The sequence below is a fragment of the Xyrauchen texanus genome, chromosome 23 (assembly GCF_025860055.1).
Source record: "Xyrauchen texanus isolate HMW12.3.18 chromosome 23, RBS_HiC_50CHRs, whole genome shotgun sequence".
NCBI classification, from domain to species: Eukaryota; Metazoa; Chordata; class Actinopteri; order Cypriniformes; family Catostomidae; genus Xyrauchen; species Xyrauchen texanus.
The window spans coordinates 29,788,544-29,806,055 of record NC_068298.1 but is presented as its reverse complement, the minus strand read 5'-3'; the positions used below and the strand labels follow the sequence as shown (position 1 = coordinate 29,806,055).

Here is a 17,512-nt window from a genome sequence, read left to right as displayed (position 1 = left end):
AATAAGAATAATTGAAACAGTTTAGAATAAAATAAAATAAAATACAGTACAAACAGTCAGATACACAGTGGCAAAATGCTCATTCAGTAAATGCACAGCTAAACAGATGTGTTTTGAGTCTGGATTTGAATGTGACTACTGTAGGAGCACATCTGATCTCTACTGGAAGCTGGTTCCAGCTGCGGCTGGCATAAAAGCTAAAAGCAGACTCTCCTTGCTTAGAGTGAACCCTTGGTATTTCTAGCTGATGTGATCCTAATGATCTGAGTGATCTGTTGGGTTTATATTCAGTGAGCATATCTGCAATATATTGAGGTCCTAGCCCATTGAGTGATTTATATACCAGTAATAATACTTTAAAATCAATCCTAAATGTAACTGGGAGCCAGTGTAAAGACCTGAGGACTGGTGTGATATGTTCATATTTTCTGGTTCTGCTCAGAATCCTGGCAGCAGCGTTCTGTATGAGCTGCAACTGTCTTATGGTCTTTTGGGAAGGCCAGTGAGGAGTCCATTACAATAATCCACCCTGCTGGTGATGAAAGCATGCACAAGTTTCTCTAGGTCTTGACTGGAAACAAAGCATCTAATTCTTGCAATATTTTTCAGATGATAGTATGCTGATTTAGTTATTGCTTTGACATGACTACTGAAACTAAGGTCTGACTGTAGAGACACACCAAGATTCCTGACTTGATTTTTAGTTGTTTGACCCCTAGCGTCAAGGTATGCATTCACCTTGAGAACGTCATCTTTGTTTCCAAACACAATGACTTCAGTTTTATCTTTGTTTAACTGAAGAAAGTTTTGGCACATCCAACTGTTAACTTCATCAATGCATTGGCACAGGGAGTCAATGGGGCTGTAATCGTTAGGTGATAGGGACTAAGTAGATCTGTGTGTCGTCTGCATAGCTGTGGTAAGCAATTTGGTTCTTTCTCATTATTTGGCTCATTGGGAGCATATACAGGTTGAACAGGAGTGGCGCAAGAATTGAGCCTTGAGGGACTCTGCATGTCATGGAGCGTCCATTCAGACTTATGGTCTCCTATACTCACATAATAACCTCTCCTTCTAAGTATGACCTGAACCATTTTAGGACCATCCCAGAAAGCCCCACCCAGTTTTCCAGCCTGTCAAGAAGTATGTTGTGATCAACAGTGTCAAATGCAGCACTGAGGTCGAGTAGTACCAGTACTGATAATTTGCCTGTATCAGTATTTAAGCTGAATATCGTTTATTATCTTTATGAGTGCTGTCTCTGTGCTGTGATGCGATCGGAAACCAGATTGAAAATTGTCAAAGTATCCATTTGAGTTCAAGAATTTGTTCAGCTGATTGAAGACAACTTTTTCAATGATCTTGCCTATGAAAGGAAGATTTGAGATCGGTCTATAGTTGCTTAATATGGTCTTATCCAGATTGCTCTTTTTCAAGAGGGGCTTGACAACTGCAGTTTTCAGGGAGTTTGGAAAACTCCCAGAGAGAAGTGAAGAGTTTATCACTTCTAGGAGATCTGCTTCTAAACAGTTGAACACACTTTTGAAAAAAGATGTGGGAAGTGCATCAAGTGCGCAGGTTGATGTTTTAAGGTGCTGTACGGTTTCTTCCAAAATTTTGCCATCAATTTCTTTGAAATCAGACATAGTAACTACTTTCTCAGGTTGTGGTTTGATTTGTCTGACCCCAGCACAACTCAAGGATGTGCTGATCACCTTTCTGATATTATTGATTTTTTCAGAGAAGAAAGAAGCAAACTCACTGCACTTGCTGTCTGAGAGCATTTCACTGGGAATCTGGCTTGGGGGTTTGTCAGTCTCTCTACAGTCGCAAAAAGAGTGCGTGTGTTGTTTAAGTTGCTGTTTATAATATTCGAGAAGAAAGTCTGTCTAGCTTTGCCTAGTTCCATATTAAAAGCATGGATGCTGTCTTTGTAGATGTTATAATGGACTACAAGTTTTGTCTTCCGCCACATGCGCTCTGCTTTTCTGCATTGTCTTTTCATATTTTGCACTGCTGTTGAGTTTCTCCAAGGTGCTTTTTGTCTGCCACTCTTCTTCCTGACTTTCACAGGAGCAATATCATCAATTACACTTTTAACTTTTGAGTTAAAAGAATCAAGGAGAAAATCAACAGAGTCAGCAGATATACTTGGTGTTAAAGATATAGCCTTCATAAATAGTACACTAGTGTTCTCATTTAAGCATCTCTTCTTGACAGACACAGATCTAGCTTCAATGGCAGGAGAGATCAATATATCAAAGAAAACACAGAAATGATCAGACAGTGCTACATCCTTAATAACAATCGATGAAATGTTTAGACCCTTACTGATAAGTTAATCTAGAGTGTGTCCATGATTGTGTGTGGGTCCATGTACATGCTGAGTCAGATCAAAAGTTTTTAAAACAGTTATGATTTCTTTTGTCATATTGTTTTCTGCATTATCTATGTGAATGTTAAAGTCTCCAGCAATGGCAAAACAGTCAAACTCTGAGGTCCTCAGCGAATGCTGGAGAGTATTTTGCCTGTAAATAATGGTAAGTAAAATGCGTGGAGCACCTTTTAACACACTACCCAGATATTCGAAAGACGGGTAATTCCCAAATGATATTTGCTTACATTGATAGACATCTTTAAAAAGAGCAGCTAAACCCCCACCTCGTCTACCTTTTCTGCAGACACTCAAATAAGTAAAGTTAGGAGGGGATGTTTCATTAAGGACTGTTGCACTACAGCTGTCTTCTAGCCAAGTTTCATTTAGAAACATAAAATCCAGGTTGTATGTGCTTATTAAGTCATTGACTAGAAGTGATTTATTTTTAAGTGAGCGGATGTTTAAAAGTACTAACTAACTTAACAGTTTTTGTCCCCACAGCAATCTTAGTTTGGCGTGTAATAGGCACCAGATTAGATGGGTTTGCTGTACGGCTTTTGAAGGCCTTAGACTTTCTATGATGTAATCGAACAGCAATAGAGATTGATACAGGCACACTGGGTTCCCGCTTGTTTTGTAAACATTTGAGAAAGTTACTGTTATCATAGCAGGGACCCAACACATATCACTGAGAGCTGGTATCAGTTGTTTTTGGTTCACCTCGAGCAGATGGAGGAGGGTGTGAGCCCTGGCGTTGTGGCAGAGGTCGAAGAGCTCTCACAGGAGGAGGGGAGGGCGAGCTGGGCCCGCAGGTGCTTGAGGGGCCTGACGTTTTTGCTTGATATCTGGGGGCTTGCAGCATAGAGAGTGGGATAGTTTGGTTCCAGCATACACCAGTTCTTCCATTTTCTCAGAGAAACACAGATGTGGAGATGCTGGAGAGAGGGATAACGTGTCTGGTGAGAGGGGCTGTAATATGCTGTCCTGGTTTCCCTGGATGTTTTCCAGAAAGTCGTCCTTGGGTGCTGAATCTTGGAGCAGTTCTAATATGTCACAGCCTGTCTGTGGTGAACTTTGTGGGCAGGGCTCAGATGAGATTGTGTCCATGAGCAGAAATTGTTGTGGCTGAGTGGTGTTATCATTGTCCTTGTGTGATTTGTCAACTGCATGTCCATTCAGGTGCTGAAGTGAAGTCCTGTGGTCATTCATACTGTGTCCAGGTGTGTGTGCCATTCAGATTGAGTGGATTGGCACACACTGCAGAAGGATGATTGAGGGAGAAGTAGATATTGTCCTTTAGCACTCTTGAACCAAGTTTGTTTGGGTGGTGGCCATCCTGTCGAAACAGTTGCCTCTGACTCCAGAAAAGATTGAAGTTGTCAATGAAGTTCACTCCTTTTATATTGCAGGTTTTTTGCAGCCATGTATTAAGCCCAAGCAACCGTGAAAACCTGTTTGACTAGTCAATTAGTCAACCACCATGGCACATATCTTCTGTCAATATACTGTATATGAATTATGTCAATAGATATAAATGTAAATTATGCAAATCTTTGCCCCTGTGCATTACAAATTTAGTTTTTGTAAATCTAATGTACATTTCTTGAATCTAAATGAGAAGTGTGTGTGTTTGTAAAAGTGCACTGCACAATCTTTTGTATGTAATTAATGATAGTACTAGCATATAGCATATTAACAGAAATCTCCAACTGTTGACTCAGTATTTGTGTGTGTGTGTGTGTGTGTGTGTGTGTGTGTGTGTGTGTGTGTGTGTGTGTGTGTGCGTGTGTTTACATGTATGTGTGTTATTGTAAGCATGTGCCACTCATGCTCTTTGTGCCCATGTTAAGTGCCTGCCTGTTAGCTAATCAATATCAGTGATAAATCTGCACTTGAGAATCCAACTCATCAGATCCGCGACACACACACACACACACACACACACATACACACACACACACAAATTCAGAAGTGTGCACTGCTGTATATTGAGTTTTATGTAGTTCTTCCAACTCAAATGGCAAACTGGATTGATTTAGGCCTGACCTTCAACTCCCTCATTTTAAACCTCACAGTCAGTTTGTGCCTCTACATGTCTTCAGTCTCTCTCTTTCTCTCTCTTTCTCTCTCTGTCTCATTTATGCTCTCCACCCATCCTTCCGTCTCTCTGCCCTACCCCATTACCTCTTCTCCCCACTCCATAACACTCCAACACCTCTTTTCTCTCTATTTCTGTTGCCAATATGCAAACACATCAGCTCCTTCTTGCACTCTCCTTCTCTTTTTGTTGGCTGCACTTCTGAGGTTTGTTAAGACAAACCTGGGTGATGATTAGGCAGGGACAAACTATACATCAGGGAGGACACAGCCTCAGAGCACTGCATGCTAAGAGAGATACATGAGGTGGGTGTCTTTGCATGATTGTGTTTAAGGCAGGAAAAGCACTAAAGCTAGCGGGGCAAAGTGGTGGGTTGCATTAAAATAACAGAAGAGAAAATAAAGAAAAGAACCCTTGAGATAGAACTGTATGTGCCCAGTGTCAGAAATGATTATTTCTTTTTCATTATTAAAGGGATATTTTACTCAAAAATGAAAATAATAATAATAGTTGTGATAATAATAATACAAACTTTATATACTTATACATTCAATGACACTCCCCAGCTCAGCCAGCAAATACATAAAGGTCTCCACATGCACTAAATTCATACTAAGGCATAGAATATTATATTATATAAAATAAAAAATACAAAAAAACCCCAGAGAAATTCACCCCAACCCCCCTTTCTGACCATGTATGTGTTGTATGGTGGTATATGTTATTTTTTTGTATGTACTCTTTTTAATCATTAGCATCCTGCATTCTCAGACAGCTGAGACGACCAGACAGGAAATGAAAGGAAGGGACATATGGAAAGTGAAAGTGAGTGAGGACAGAAGGTAGGAAGAGAGGCAAGAAATGAGTGATGGGAAAAATGTAATTCATGCTGGATTTCCTAGTTTCACGGTCAAATGCATCATACTTGCAAATGGCTCATATAACTATAGGCGATTCAAATTTCAGTTTGTTACAGTAGAAGACATCAGTCAGATCACTCCTGATGCTCAGAGCGGAGGAGAGCTCCAGATTGTATTAAAGTATGCTTTGACATTAGAGTCTCATTCAGAGTGTTGTTGTATTTGTGGTGTAAAGGTGCTTTCTGGCATATGCTTTCCTCTTAAAAGTATAGTTCACCCCAAAATGAAAAGGCTTTCATCATTCACTTACCCTCATGTTGTTTCAAACCTAACATGGCTCTCTTTTCTTCTGTAAAACATTGCAAAATGTAATGGGACACCTGTTTGTTGTAGGCACAACAGATGCGCAGCAACAGACATGCAGCAACGGACACTTCTAGTGTATACAGCATCATTGATTATAATGGAGTTCTATTCATTTCAATGCTGCTCACGTCTGGTATAGACAGGGTGTCACTCTTTTCTATACAGTTACAATGAATGTTGACTGGAGCTTTTCAATGAATCAGATGGTTCGATTCACAAAACTTGTTTACTTCACAAATCAGACATAACTGCTTCTCTAATTAAATCTTAAATGTGTAACAGAGCCAGCTGGTATTTGATAGCCGTGCTGTATGTGTAAACCTCACTCCCCTGGCCTCAAGAGGCACACTAGCGACTGACGCTAGAGGCTGTAAACTTTAGACTCCTCGTTAGTGTGCCCGCCTCCCATGCTGGCTTACGCCAGTTCGAATCCCACTCGGAACGGGTCGAGCAGGACCTGTTACATATGCACCAATGAGATATTTCGGATTTCCAATGAATAACAACTTCAATTTTGGTCTGTTCGACCCAGCTTTTTTATGATTTCAGAAGACCTCAGAAGAATAAAGTGCATGATTCATATGGTACATTTATGGTGCTTATGCATGCATTTTGAAGCTGCAAGATTCAGTTTGAAGAGTTGAGTTTGTTCGTGTTCCATGGAAGCAAGAAAGTGATTTGGGTTTGGAACCACATGAAGGTGAGTAAATTATGACAGAATTTTCATTTTTGTGTGAACTATACCTTTACTCCTTAAAGTCACAATGTGTGTAAAATTTCTGTATTTAGCTGTGCAGCGAGCCGCATATAGATAAGGGCTGTTGATTTATTTTATGTGTGTGTGTGTTTCTCTGTCTCTACTTGGCAGAGAGACTTCTGTTGGTATTCTGGTTAAAAACCCTGAACGGTGGGCAAGTGTTTAGAGAGAGATAGTGCTTTGGTGTCGAGGGATTTGTGACACGGGCAAGCAGATGTGCCAGATCCTTTCAAATGCTCTTACTAATGGCTGCCATGGTGACCAGCTCAGCTAATAAGAGAAGGCCTTTTGGTGACACTTGTTAGTGCTGCCTAGTCCAGGCCAAACTTATTAGACTAGAAATTGAGAGCAGCTGTTAATGAATGCTTTTGTACACAGAAATCCTATGTGTGCATTGCATATGCATGCATGTTTTTGTATGATGGGGTGTTGCGTGAGGTTGCATGCAAGGAGCAAATGTGAGTGTGTGCTGGAAAAAATATCTGTATGGAATATAGGATAATATTATATGTTTTTTCCATGTCACAACCACCCTGTCAGGAAAGCAAAGAGCCAATTAGCACCTGCTAACAAGATGTCAGTCTTTTACATTAAAGTGCCTGTGTGTGTTGCAATTACACAGGAAGGCAAGCTATTCCCAACAGCCGTACCTTGTCACCACATTAGCATCTTTTGTTTTATTCCTTTCTCTATTCTTCCTTTCCTCCCTCAAAACTCCAGAGTACAACTTCCCTCCATCTGTTCTTTCCCCATTAATCTCTTGATCTTTACATGGCATTACTACATATCCTTATATACTTTCATCACTCTATTCTCTTGCTTCTACAGATTCTGAGCACATATCAGAAAAAGTGCTAGGGTGCTGAAATCCCTCGAGTAAAACTGTTATTGCTCTCCATTCACTGCCTTCAGTGTTGTAATAAAAATGGGGGGTTTAGCTTCTTTAAAGGCCCAGCATTAAAGCATTTTGCATTTAAAGTACATCTTGAAGTGTCATCCTCGGATATTTAGTGGATTTTAAAGTGAGTTTTAAAGGTAACTTCCAAACATAAATAAATAAGCAAATAAGCATGCATACATGTATCTTGCGCCACATTTGTGTTTATTAAAGGGATAGTTCACCCAAGAAGAAAAATTATCTAATCATTTCCTCACCCCTCTGGCCATCCCAGAATTTTGAAGGTCCAATAAGCATATCAAGCCAATAAACATAAAAAGTAATCCATATGGTGGTTAAATCCATGTCTGCAGAAGCGATATGATAGGTGTGGGTGAGAAAAAGATCAATATTTAAGTCCTTTTTTTACTATAAAACTACTTTTCCACATCCATCATAAGCACCTTCACGAGAGTTCTTCTGTTTTTTTGTTGGTTTGTTGGTTCTTTTTTTGCCATTCTTCTTGCATATGGCCACCTGCTGGGGTGTTGGTCAAATATGATTGATTATTCTTATCTTTTGGTTTATCCCTCCCTTTTTTATTTCTCCTCCCTGCCCAGTAGGTGGTGATATGCACGAAGAATGCAAATCGGGGAAGAAAAAACACACACAGAAGAAGAACTCTCATTAAAATGCATAGGACAGAAGGGTTGTGTGGAAGTATAGTTATAGTAAAAAAGGACTTAAATTGTATCTGTTTCTCAAACACACCTATTGTATCGCTTCTAAAGATATGCATTTAACCACTGAATTTGTATGGATTACTTTCGTGCTGCCTTTATATGCTTTTTGGAGCTTTCTGTCCACCATTCCCTTGCATTGTATGGGCCTACAGAGCTGAAATATTCTTCTAAAAATCTTTGTTTGTGTTCTGTGGAAAAGAGAAAGTCATAAACATCTGGAATGGCATGAGGGTGATTACATGATGAGATCATTTAAATTTTCGGTTGAACTGTGCCTTCAAATAATATTCTCTGTATAAAGATTGTTACAATTTTATTGTGTTCAACAGTCTTTAGACATCTTTTTCATAATTCTACCCCTTCAGTGGATGGTGCCATTCATCGCGGAGCCGGTCCTCTGCTGAGAAAGGAATGTGCGACTTTGAACGGCTGTGAAACAGGGGAGGCCAAGATGACCGGAGCCTACGGCCTGCCTGCAAGATGTGAGTCTGTCATGAAGCATTCTGTATTTCATCATAAAAGAGCATTTTACAAATGCCATCAAAAATCAGTCAGAAAGGTTTTCAGCTCTTTAGTTTATGTATGATGGATTCAGAATCATTTTTTATAATTAAAGCTGAGCATCTTTTCCAGTACAGTGGTTAGATAAGGCAGAGAACAAAATTAAACACTTGATTGCTTCAAAGTCAGCGGTGTACTTTTATGGAAACTAAATTACACTTGATAAATGCCAAAAGTGCATTTTCCCCCATTTATTTACATTTTTTGACTCAGGAATGTGAGCAGGTGTTGGGCAACCTCTCAAGTGAAATGTCAAACGGTAGCGTACATGTTGCACGCCGCCGTATGAATAAAGCATCAACACAAACCTTTTTGCCTAACAGTCTCCCTCCCTCCCTCCCCCATCCATCTCTCTCTCTTTCACTCTTCCAGAGAGAGTTCAGTAATTATGTAGTCAGACAGTGTTTACCGAAGCAAGCACACTTTAATTTATTCGCACACTTAGCAGTAATTTCCTTGTCTAATTTATGACCCCCCCAATTGTACCTTGCTTCAGAGACTGAGATTGCACACGCAAGACCCCCACACACACACACACACACACACACACAGATAAACATCAACCCATCACAACACACACACTCGCACACACTTCAGAGTAAGTCCTCTGTTAGGTTCTGTTTGACCTTTACTTGTTTTTTCATTTTTCTTTCATAATCTGTAATATACTGAACTGCAAGGAGTAGAACAATAAATATCAGCAGTAATTGTAGGAGTGAATTTAGTGTTTGTGTATAACTTTGTTGAGCACATGCTGCTTCTATAATGACTGATCTGATTATTAAGTTTTGTGAACAGTGTGCACTTTAGATATTTTGATGGATTATTAAAAAAAACTTTTTATCTTTTAAAAATGTACTGATCCAAGTGAAAAGAGCCCATTTGCAAGTCTTTATAAAATTCTGGACATTAGAAATTGCTCAGATCCCTCTTTTAATGCATGCGTGATCTTAAAGTGATAATGCTTAAGAACAATGTGTGAGGTCACATAAACACCTTATACAGTTTTCCTTTATTGGGGTAAGAAATGGTTTAATCATAAAAGATTGCCACAGGTAGATTATTGCCCATTGCCCATTTTACTTTGCATGTAAATACCTTTACTGGCATTCTTAACACTTTAACCTTTGTGCATAAGTGTTTTGTGCATGACTGTTTACATTTTTATGTCAAAAGAAGAAATAATCCAATGATTTCAAATGTCATGTAAACATTGATTTCTTGCGATTTCTTTTTGAATAAGGTGATTTTTGGTAGATATCAGCACATTTGTGTACATGTAAATATGCTCAAAGAAAATAAAAAAAAAACTTTGCCCATTTCAGTGTATGCAAAGTCTGAATGTTTCTAATACCTTGCACTTGGAAAAGTAAACATATTTCCTCAATAAGCTACACAATTTGAGCTATCATTTATGTCCATTGCACAAACGTTTAAGAGTTAATAGTCAACGTATAAAGGAATAGTTCACCCAAAAATGAAAATTCTCCCATTAATTACTCACCGTCATTCAAGATGTGTATGACTTTCTTTCTTCTGCTGAACACAAATTAAGATTTTTAAAAGAATATTTCAGGTCCAAACCATGAAAGTGAATGGGTATCAAAAATATAAGCTCCAAAAAGCACAAAGGCAGCATAATAGTACTCCATAAGAATCCAGTTGTTTAATAATTTTTAGTGATCCAATCAGTTTTGGCAGAGGCACAAAAGCCATATATGCAATGCATAGGGGCGCCATACATAGGGGGGCACCTTCGGCAATGGCAAACCCCCTATGGATTACTTTTATGCTGCCTTTATGTGATTTTGTTTTGGAGCTTCAAAGTTTTGTTCACCATTCAGTTGCTTTGTATGGGCCAAAAGAGCTGAAATATTCTTCTAAAAATCTTTGTTTGTGTTCTGCAGAAAAAAGAAAGTCATACACATCTGGGGTGGGATGAGGGTGAGTAAATGATAAATTTTTGGGTAAACTATTCCTTTAATACTTTGGATTAGGGTTTCAAAACAAAACACAAAAACAAAAGACAAGCCCAGCCCTGAATATGAGCAACTGCCTTGGCAAGCACCACTAATTAAATCAAAAATCCCATAAATACAATGTTAAAGAACAGATTTTAAGAGATTTGTGTGACTGTGGGAAGTATTGTCATGTTTTGATTGCCTCAGCTGAAGTTTGCACATGTGCCCCCACATCTGTTGCTTATTGGAGGAGGATAAGGGAGTGTATGTTTGTGTCTTATATTGAAACAGACTATAGTATTAATATATACCCTCTCAGTGTTGAGGGATGTGCAAGAAACCCAGTGGATCCTCTGTCAGTCACTAAGTCCACCTGTGTACCAATACAGCCTTGACTAGGGACGCAACCATACAAATAACAACCATTGCTAGGGGGAGAGAAAGAGAGGAAAGAAGTGTATTTATCAATACACACACATACACACTCACATACTCTCTCCGAGCCCTCATTTCCCTCTGTGGCCAATTAACACTTATTAAAATCCACACAGGCCAATCGAACACCCACTCTCCTCTCCTGTTATTTAACTAATCCCTTTCTCGCACTCTCTCTCTGACTCGCTCGCTCTCTCTCTCTCTCTCTCTCTCTCTCTCTCTCTCTCTCTCTTTCTCTCATAGTATAGATGAAGAACAAGGTTCAATTTATTAATTATATTTATTAAACAATCCACTGAATCACACTGTACATTTACAATGACCTCAAATTTGGGGCTGTTATCTCAAATTACTTTGGGCCACAAGCTTTCTCAAAATCACAGCCTCCACTTGTCAAAACCAATTGGATAAAAGCCAAGGTGAATAGAGAGGGATCTATTGTGTGGTACGTTGTGCTTGATAGGACCTTCACGGTGGGTACAATGTAACCCAACTCTCAAGCAAATTTGAATTTGTGAGATAGAATGAGAAAATTGGGTGGAGTCATTGGAGTCAAAAACCTTCTGACCTTTTCAGATGATAAGCAGTTGTGTTCTTGCTCCCTTTTGCGCCACTTTAACTAGCTGCCTTTTTAAAATTGACACACCTGCTATTCTACTTCAACAGAATGGGGATGAAGCACACAGTGGCTTTTTCTCCAGGGGCTTGGTGGGTGAGGCCAGGGCCTCCCTTTGTGCACAATATTTGGGGTTGGTCTGGCTGAGTGAACAGCAAGCCTCAGTAAAAGAAAGACAAACTTATACAGAGAGGGAAGGAGAGAGAAAAGGGGAACAGGTGGGAGGAGGGATGTAGGGACAGAGAAGTGATGTAGAGCTTGATAATAGCAAGTCTGGAGTGGATTCATGGATACATTATGGGTTTTGTCAGGTTTTGGTGTGTAGTATGGGGGCTGCATGGGGAAATATGGCACTGAAAGAGAACAATATGTTTTTGCAGAGCAGGATCTATAAACCAGATGATATGGTGAAGTAGAACCATTTAAATAATGGCAAGCAAGATGTATAGAAAATCTCCTGCCTGGTGTAGACAAAGCAAAAAGCCAAGAGAGGCCATCTGTATCAGGGGACATGCGTGGTGTTAGGCAAAACGCAAAACTGTGGGAATATCTCTTTGTACATTTACATGCTCTTCAAAAGTTTGACTTTAGTCATAGTAAAGCAATAACATTTTATTATGAATGTATTTCATTTTAACTGAATAATTTAATGACAAAATTTCATGTAAGCGGTTTAGTCCAATTAAAAATCAGTCATATTTTTGCGCATTCTGCAAAAGACAGGTGATGCGCGACATGTATTTAAAACTTCCCTCCTTCAAATATTCGATTATTGTGTCATTGGACAGACAGATGAGGACTGTAGCTTGACTGTGCAAAAACTCTTGTAGCTTGATTATAACTGTGTATGTTAACATAAAGCAAGAACCCCTAGTAGCTTATTGCTTAAAAAGACGATATAAAGTGGATATAAAAAGTCTACACACCCCTGTTAAAATGCCAGGTTCTTGTGATGTAAAAGAATAAATCATGTCAGAACTTTTTCCACCTTTAATGTGACCTATAACGTGAACAATTCAATTGAAAAACAAACTGAAATCTTTGAGGGAAAAAAAATTAACATTTACATTTATGCATTTGGCAGACGCTTTTATCCAAAGCAACTTACAGTGCACTTATTACAGGGACAATCCCCCCGGAGCAACCTGGAGTTAAGTGACTTGCTCAAGGACACAATGGTGGTGGCCGTGGGGCTCGAACCAGTGACCTTCTGATTAACAGTTATGTGCTTTAGCCCACTACACCACCACCACTTTAAATAAAAAAAACTCACAATAACCTGGTTGCATAAGTGTGCACACCCTAAAAATAATACTTTGTTGACGCACCTTTTGATTTAATTACAGCACTCAGTCTTTTTGGGTAGGAGTCTATTAGCATGGCGCATCTTGATGTGGCAATATTTGCCCACTCTTCTTTGCAAAAGCGCTCCAAATCTGTCAGATTGCGAGGACGTCTCCTGTGCACAGCCCTCTTCAGATCACCCCACAGATGTTCAATTGGATTCAGGTCTGGGCTCTGGCTGGGCCATTCCAAAACGTTAATCTTCTTCTGGTGAAGCCATGCTTTTGTGGATTTGGATGTGTGCTTTGGGTCATTGTTGTGCTGAAAGGTGAACTTCCTCTTCATCTTCAGCTTTCTAACGGACGCCTGAAGGTTTTGTGCTAAAATTGCCTGGTATTTGGAACTGTTCATAATTCCCTCCACCCTGACTAAGGTTCCAGCTGAAGTAAAACAGCCCCAAAGCATGCTGCCACCACCATGCTTCACTGTGGGTATGGTGTTCTTTGGGTGATGTGCAGTAACATACCTTTTGGAATTATGGCCAAAAAGTTCAACTTTGGTTTCATCAGACCATAACAAATTTTCCCACATGCTTTTGGGAGACTTGATGTTTGTTTTTGCAAACTTCAACCGGGCTTGGATGTTTTTCTTTGTAAGAAAATGCTTCCGTCTTGCCACCCTACCCCATAGACCATTCATATGAAGAATATGGGAGAATGTTGACACATGTAGCACACAGCCAGTACTTGCCAGAAATTCCTGCAGTTCCTTTAATGTTGCTGTAGGCCTCTTGGAAGCCTCCCTGACCAGTTTTCTTCTCATCGTTTCATCAATTTTGGAGTGACGTCCAGTTCTTGGTAATATCTCTGTTGTGCCATATTTTCTCCACTTGATGATGACTGTCTTTACTGTGTTCCATGGTATATCTAATGATTTGGAAATTCTTTTGTACCCTTCTCCTGACTGATATCTTTCAACGATGAGATCCCTCTGATGCTTTGGAAGCTCTCTGCGGACCATGGCTTTTGCTCTGAGATGCAACTAAGAAAATGTCAGGAAAATCCTACTAGAACAGCTGAACTTTATTTTTTTATTAATTCGAGTCACTTTAAATAATGGCTGGTGTGTAATGACTTCTATTTAACATGAGTTTGAATGTGATTAGTTCATTCTGAACACAGCCACATCCCCAGTTATAAGAGGGTGTGCACACTTATGCAACCAGGTTATTGTAAGATTTTTATTTTCACATTATAGGTCACATTAAAAGTGGAAAAAGTTCTGACATGATTTATCTTTGTCTCATTCTTTTACATCACAAAAACCTGGCATTTTTAACAGGGGTATGTAGACTTTTTATATCTACTGTAAGTCACCAACGTTCAATAATTACATTTATTGGGGGCCTGGGTAGCTCAGCAAGTAAAAAACACTGACTACCACACCTGGAGTTACAAGTTTGAATCCAGGGCGTGCTGAGTGACTCCATTCAGGCTTCCTAAGCAACCAGTTGGCCTAGTTTCTAGGGAGGGTAGAATCACATGGGGTAACCTCCTTGTCATCGCTATAATGTGTTATCGCTCTCAGTGGGGCACGTGGTAAGTTTAGGATGCTGCAGAGAATAGTGTGAAGCCTCCACACGCTCTAGGTCTCCACGGTTTCACGCTCAATAATCCACGTGATGCACGCATTGACGGTCTCAGACGCGCAAAGGGAACTGATATTCCTCCTCCGCCACCCAGATTGAGGCGAGTCACTATGCCACTATGAGGACTTAAGAGCGCATAGGGAATTGGGCATTCCAAATTGGGCAAAAAAAAATATAGATTATTTAAAATAATATTAATATGAATTATCACAATTTGAGTTTTGGAAGGTTGATGCATGCAGACTGATCTCACAGTGAAATCAGAAACAGTCAGTCGACTTTTTTTTATCTAAAAACTGTCTGTGCTTACTGAAATTCGAAACACTTCCCGCAGTAGAAAAAGCGGGAAGTGTTGTTGGGCCTATAGGCATGTTTAAGCTTTCTGGCTGAAATGTCCGTGTAGGGGCACCAAAAGCAAGTTGTGAAGTGCCTTGATTTTCCAGCTATACAGGCTGTAATACAGTGAAGAGGAATGCATACAGTATTTTATAGTGTCCAACAACCCCCAAACCTAAACCCAAACGTCAATAGAGTAAAATTGTAAGAAAAATGTAAAAGGGACAAATGCAACTCAGAATTGTATCCATCAATGATTGTGCAAATGTAATTATGTTCAGGTTTCAAAATAGGATTTGAACCCAGGTCTCCCATTCTGCTGACTCAACATGTTTCCAGTCAAGCCACTGGGGAAGGTAAACACACAAGAGCCGATGCAAACATGACACTTGTCGGTTAGTTGGTGAGTCAGCATAATGTGGCCAATCCTAGGGTTACGGAAGAATCTGAAACAACTTCCCACAACTTCCCGTGTGATCATTTTGATGCATGATGTGTCCTTGAGCTCTTTTTTTATTCGATTTTTATTTTATGGTACAGTTTATATGACTATAAAAGGGAAAGTGTCTTTTGTTTCTTTTAAGTTTTTCACCATTTCTAAATCACCTTTTGCCTTCACTTGTTCATTTTAAAAGGTCCTGCTTTGACACAAATTCCATATAGTATCATATTTAATACAAAGTCATAAAAAATGCATGCATAATAATTATAGAAATGTTGCTAAATGCTGTTAAAAGTAGTTTACATGGAGTATTACATGAGTGGGGCTGGCCTGTGCAAAAGTCACCGCCACAATGATTTTGTGCACGGTTGCTAGGGCATTGGTTTATATAGGTATTTTATTTCGTTGTGTAGTCTCATGTGGTCCTATGTTGGTCCTTTGTTGTTTTTATGTAGCACCATGGTCCTGGAGGAACGTTGTCTCGTTTTGCTGTGTACTGTACTAACTGTATATGGTTGAAACGACAATAAAAACCACTTGACTTGACTTGACTTGATTGGATTGAGGTTGCCAGCCTCTGACCTGCTCTGAGAAGTTATTAATGTGTTGTTTTGTGGTCGCTAGGGTGTTCTGGGTGGTTGTTTACTGCTTAAGTCAAAAGAGCCCACTCCCAAGTCTCTATGATATGGGTTCCTCTTTCAGTGTAAGTCTATAGACTTTTTATTTGTCTGTTTTTTCATCTGCCAGATAAAAACATTTATATAAGAACACTTATAAAAGTAGTTGCACCACACCTTTGAGGTATCATTCATGTCTGCTGCACAAACAAGTTACGAGGTGAATTTTAATACACAGTAAGGTGTTTTGAAAAATATATAGTGATGCTTGCATTAGCAACCCCCAATAAATAATTCCTTTGGAAAGTAGTGTACCTGTAGGTGATACTGTACATATGTAGACTCTGCATGTTAATATACAGTAGATTTCAAGTTATATGAAATGTTGTGATGTGTAATGTGCAGGCATGTTGTCCCTACCACAACTTTAAAATGTGGTTCATCCACTGTTCATTCAGTTAGATTTAACAGCAGGAACTATCTGTTTCATAAATGTATCTTTTACCTACAAAGTCTTAAATCTACACTGTGGAAATTGTTTATTTCCTGTTTTTTCACCTGCACATTGTTGCAAATCTGGTTGTGTGTGTTTGTTTAGAGGAAAATAGAGAGTAAGGAGTTAGAGTTGAGCATTGCGATATCTGAACCTCTCGGAGTTTTCTTTAGTTTGCTTTCATCCCCAGCTGCTTCTGTGTCTGCAGCGATTATGTCATCCTGTCGCTCTCTTCCTCTCTACCTGCTTTATACTGTAGCTCATGTTGTACTACACACATGACAGACTTGTGACACTGTACTTTCAGGGAAACATATGCCCAATGTAGTGCTATTATCATTAAAGTTATGGTTCACCCAAAAATGAACATTCTGTCATAATTTCCACATCCTCATGCTGTTCCAATCACGTATGTCTTTCTTATGCAGAATAAAAAAATAGATGAATTTAATTAATGTGTTACCAATGCAATGACTGATTATTGTGACTCACTTAAAAGTATTGTAAAAGTTTAAAGGGATAGTTCACCTAAAAATGAAGTGAACTCATCATTTACTCACCCTCATGCCATCGCAGATGTGTATGACTTTCTTTCTTCTGCAGAACACTAACAAAGATTTTTTGAAGAATATCTCAGCTCTTTAGGTCCTCACAATGCAACTGAATGGAGACCAAAACTTTGAAGCTCCAAAAAGCACATAAAGGCAGTATAAGAAAATGATCCAGATTACTTAAGTGTCCATGTCTTCAGAAGAGATATGATAGGTGCGAGTTTGAAATAGATCAATATTTAAGTCCTTTTTTACAATAAATTATCCTCCCTGCCCAGTAGGTAGCAATATGCACGAATGATATGAAAACAAAAACAAAAGAAGAATGTGGAAGCGAATGTAGAGATTTATAGTAATAAAAATAAAAAAGGAATATTGATCTGTTTCTCACCGACACCTATAATATCGCTTCTGAAGACATGGATTTAACCAATGGAGACTTGTGGATTACTTGTATGCTGCCTTTATGTGTTTTTGGAGCTTAAAATAT

General features: G+C 39.2%; 1 protein-coding gene across 3 annotated transcripts in view; it reads left to right on the top strand.

Moving 5' to 3' along the window:
• Positions 1 to 17,512, top strand: part of LOC127663400 (ADP-ribose glycohydrolase MACROD1-like) — a 94,686-nt gene that overhangs the window by 48,606 nt on the left and 28,568 nt on the right. For 2 of the 3 annotated variants that reach the window (XM_052154971.1, XM_052154970.1), the window contains exon 5: positions 8,444 to 8,560. The exons of the other annotated variant lie outside the window; for it this stretch is intronic. In XM_052154971.1, coding sequence (XP_052010931.1) covers positions 8,444 to 8,560 — 117 coding nt within the window. The remainder of the gene's footprint in view (positions 1 to 8,443; positions 8,561 to 17,512) is intronic. 3 annotated transcript variants of the gene reach the window in all.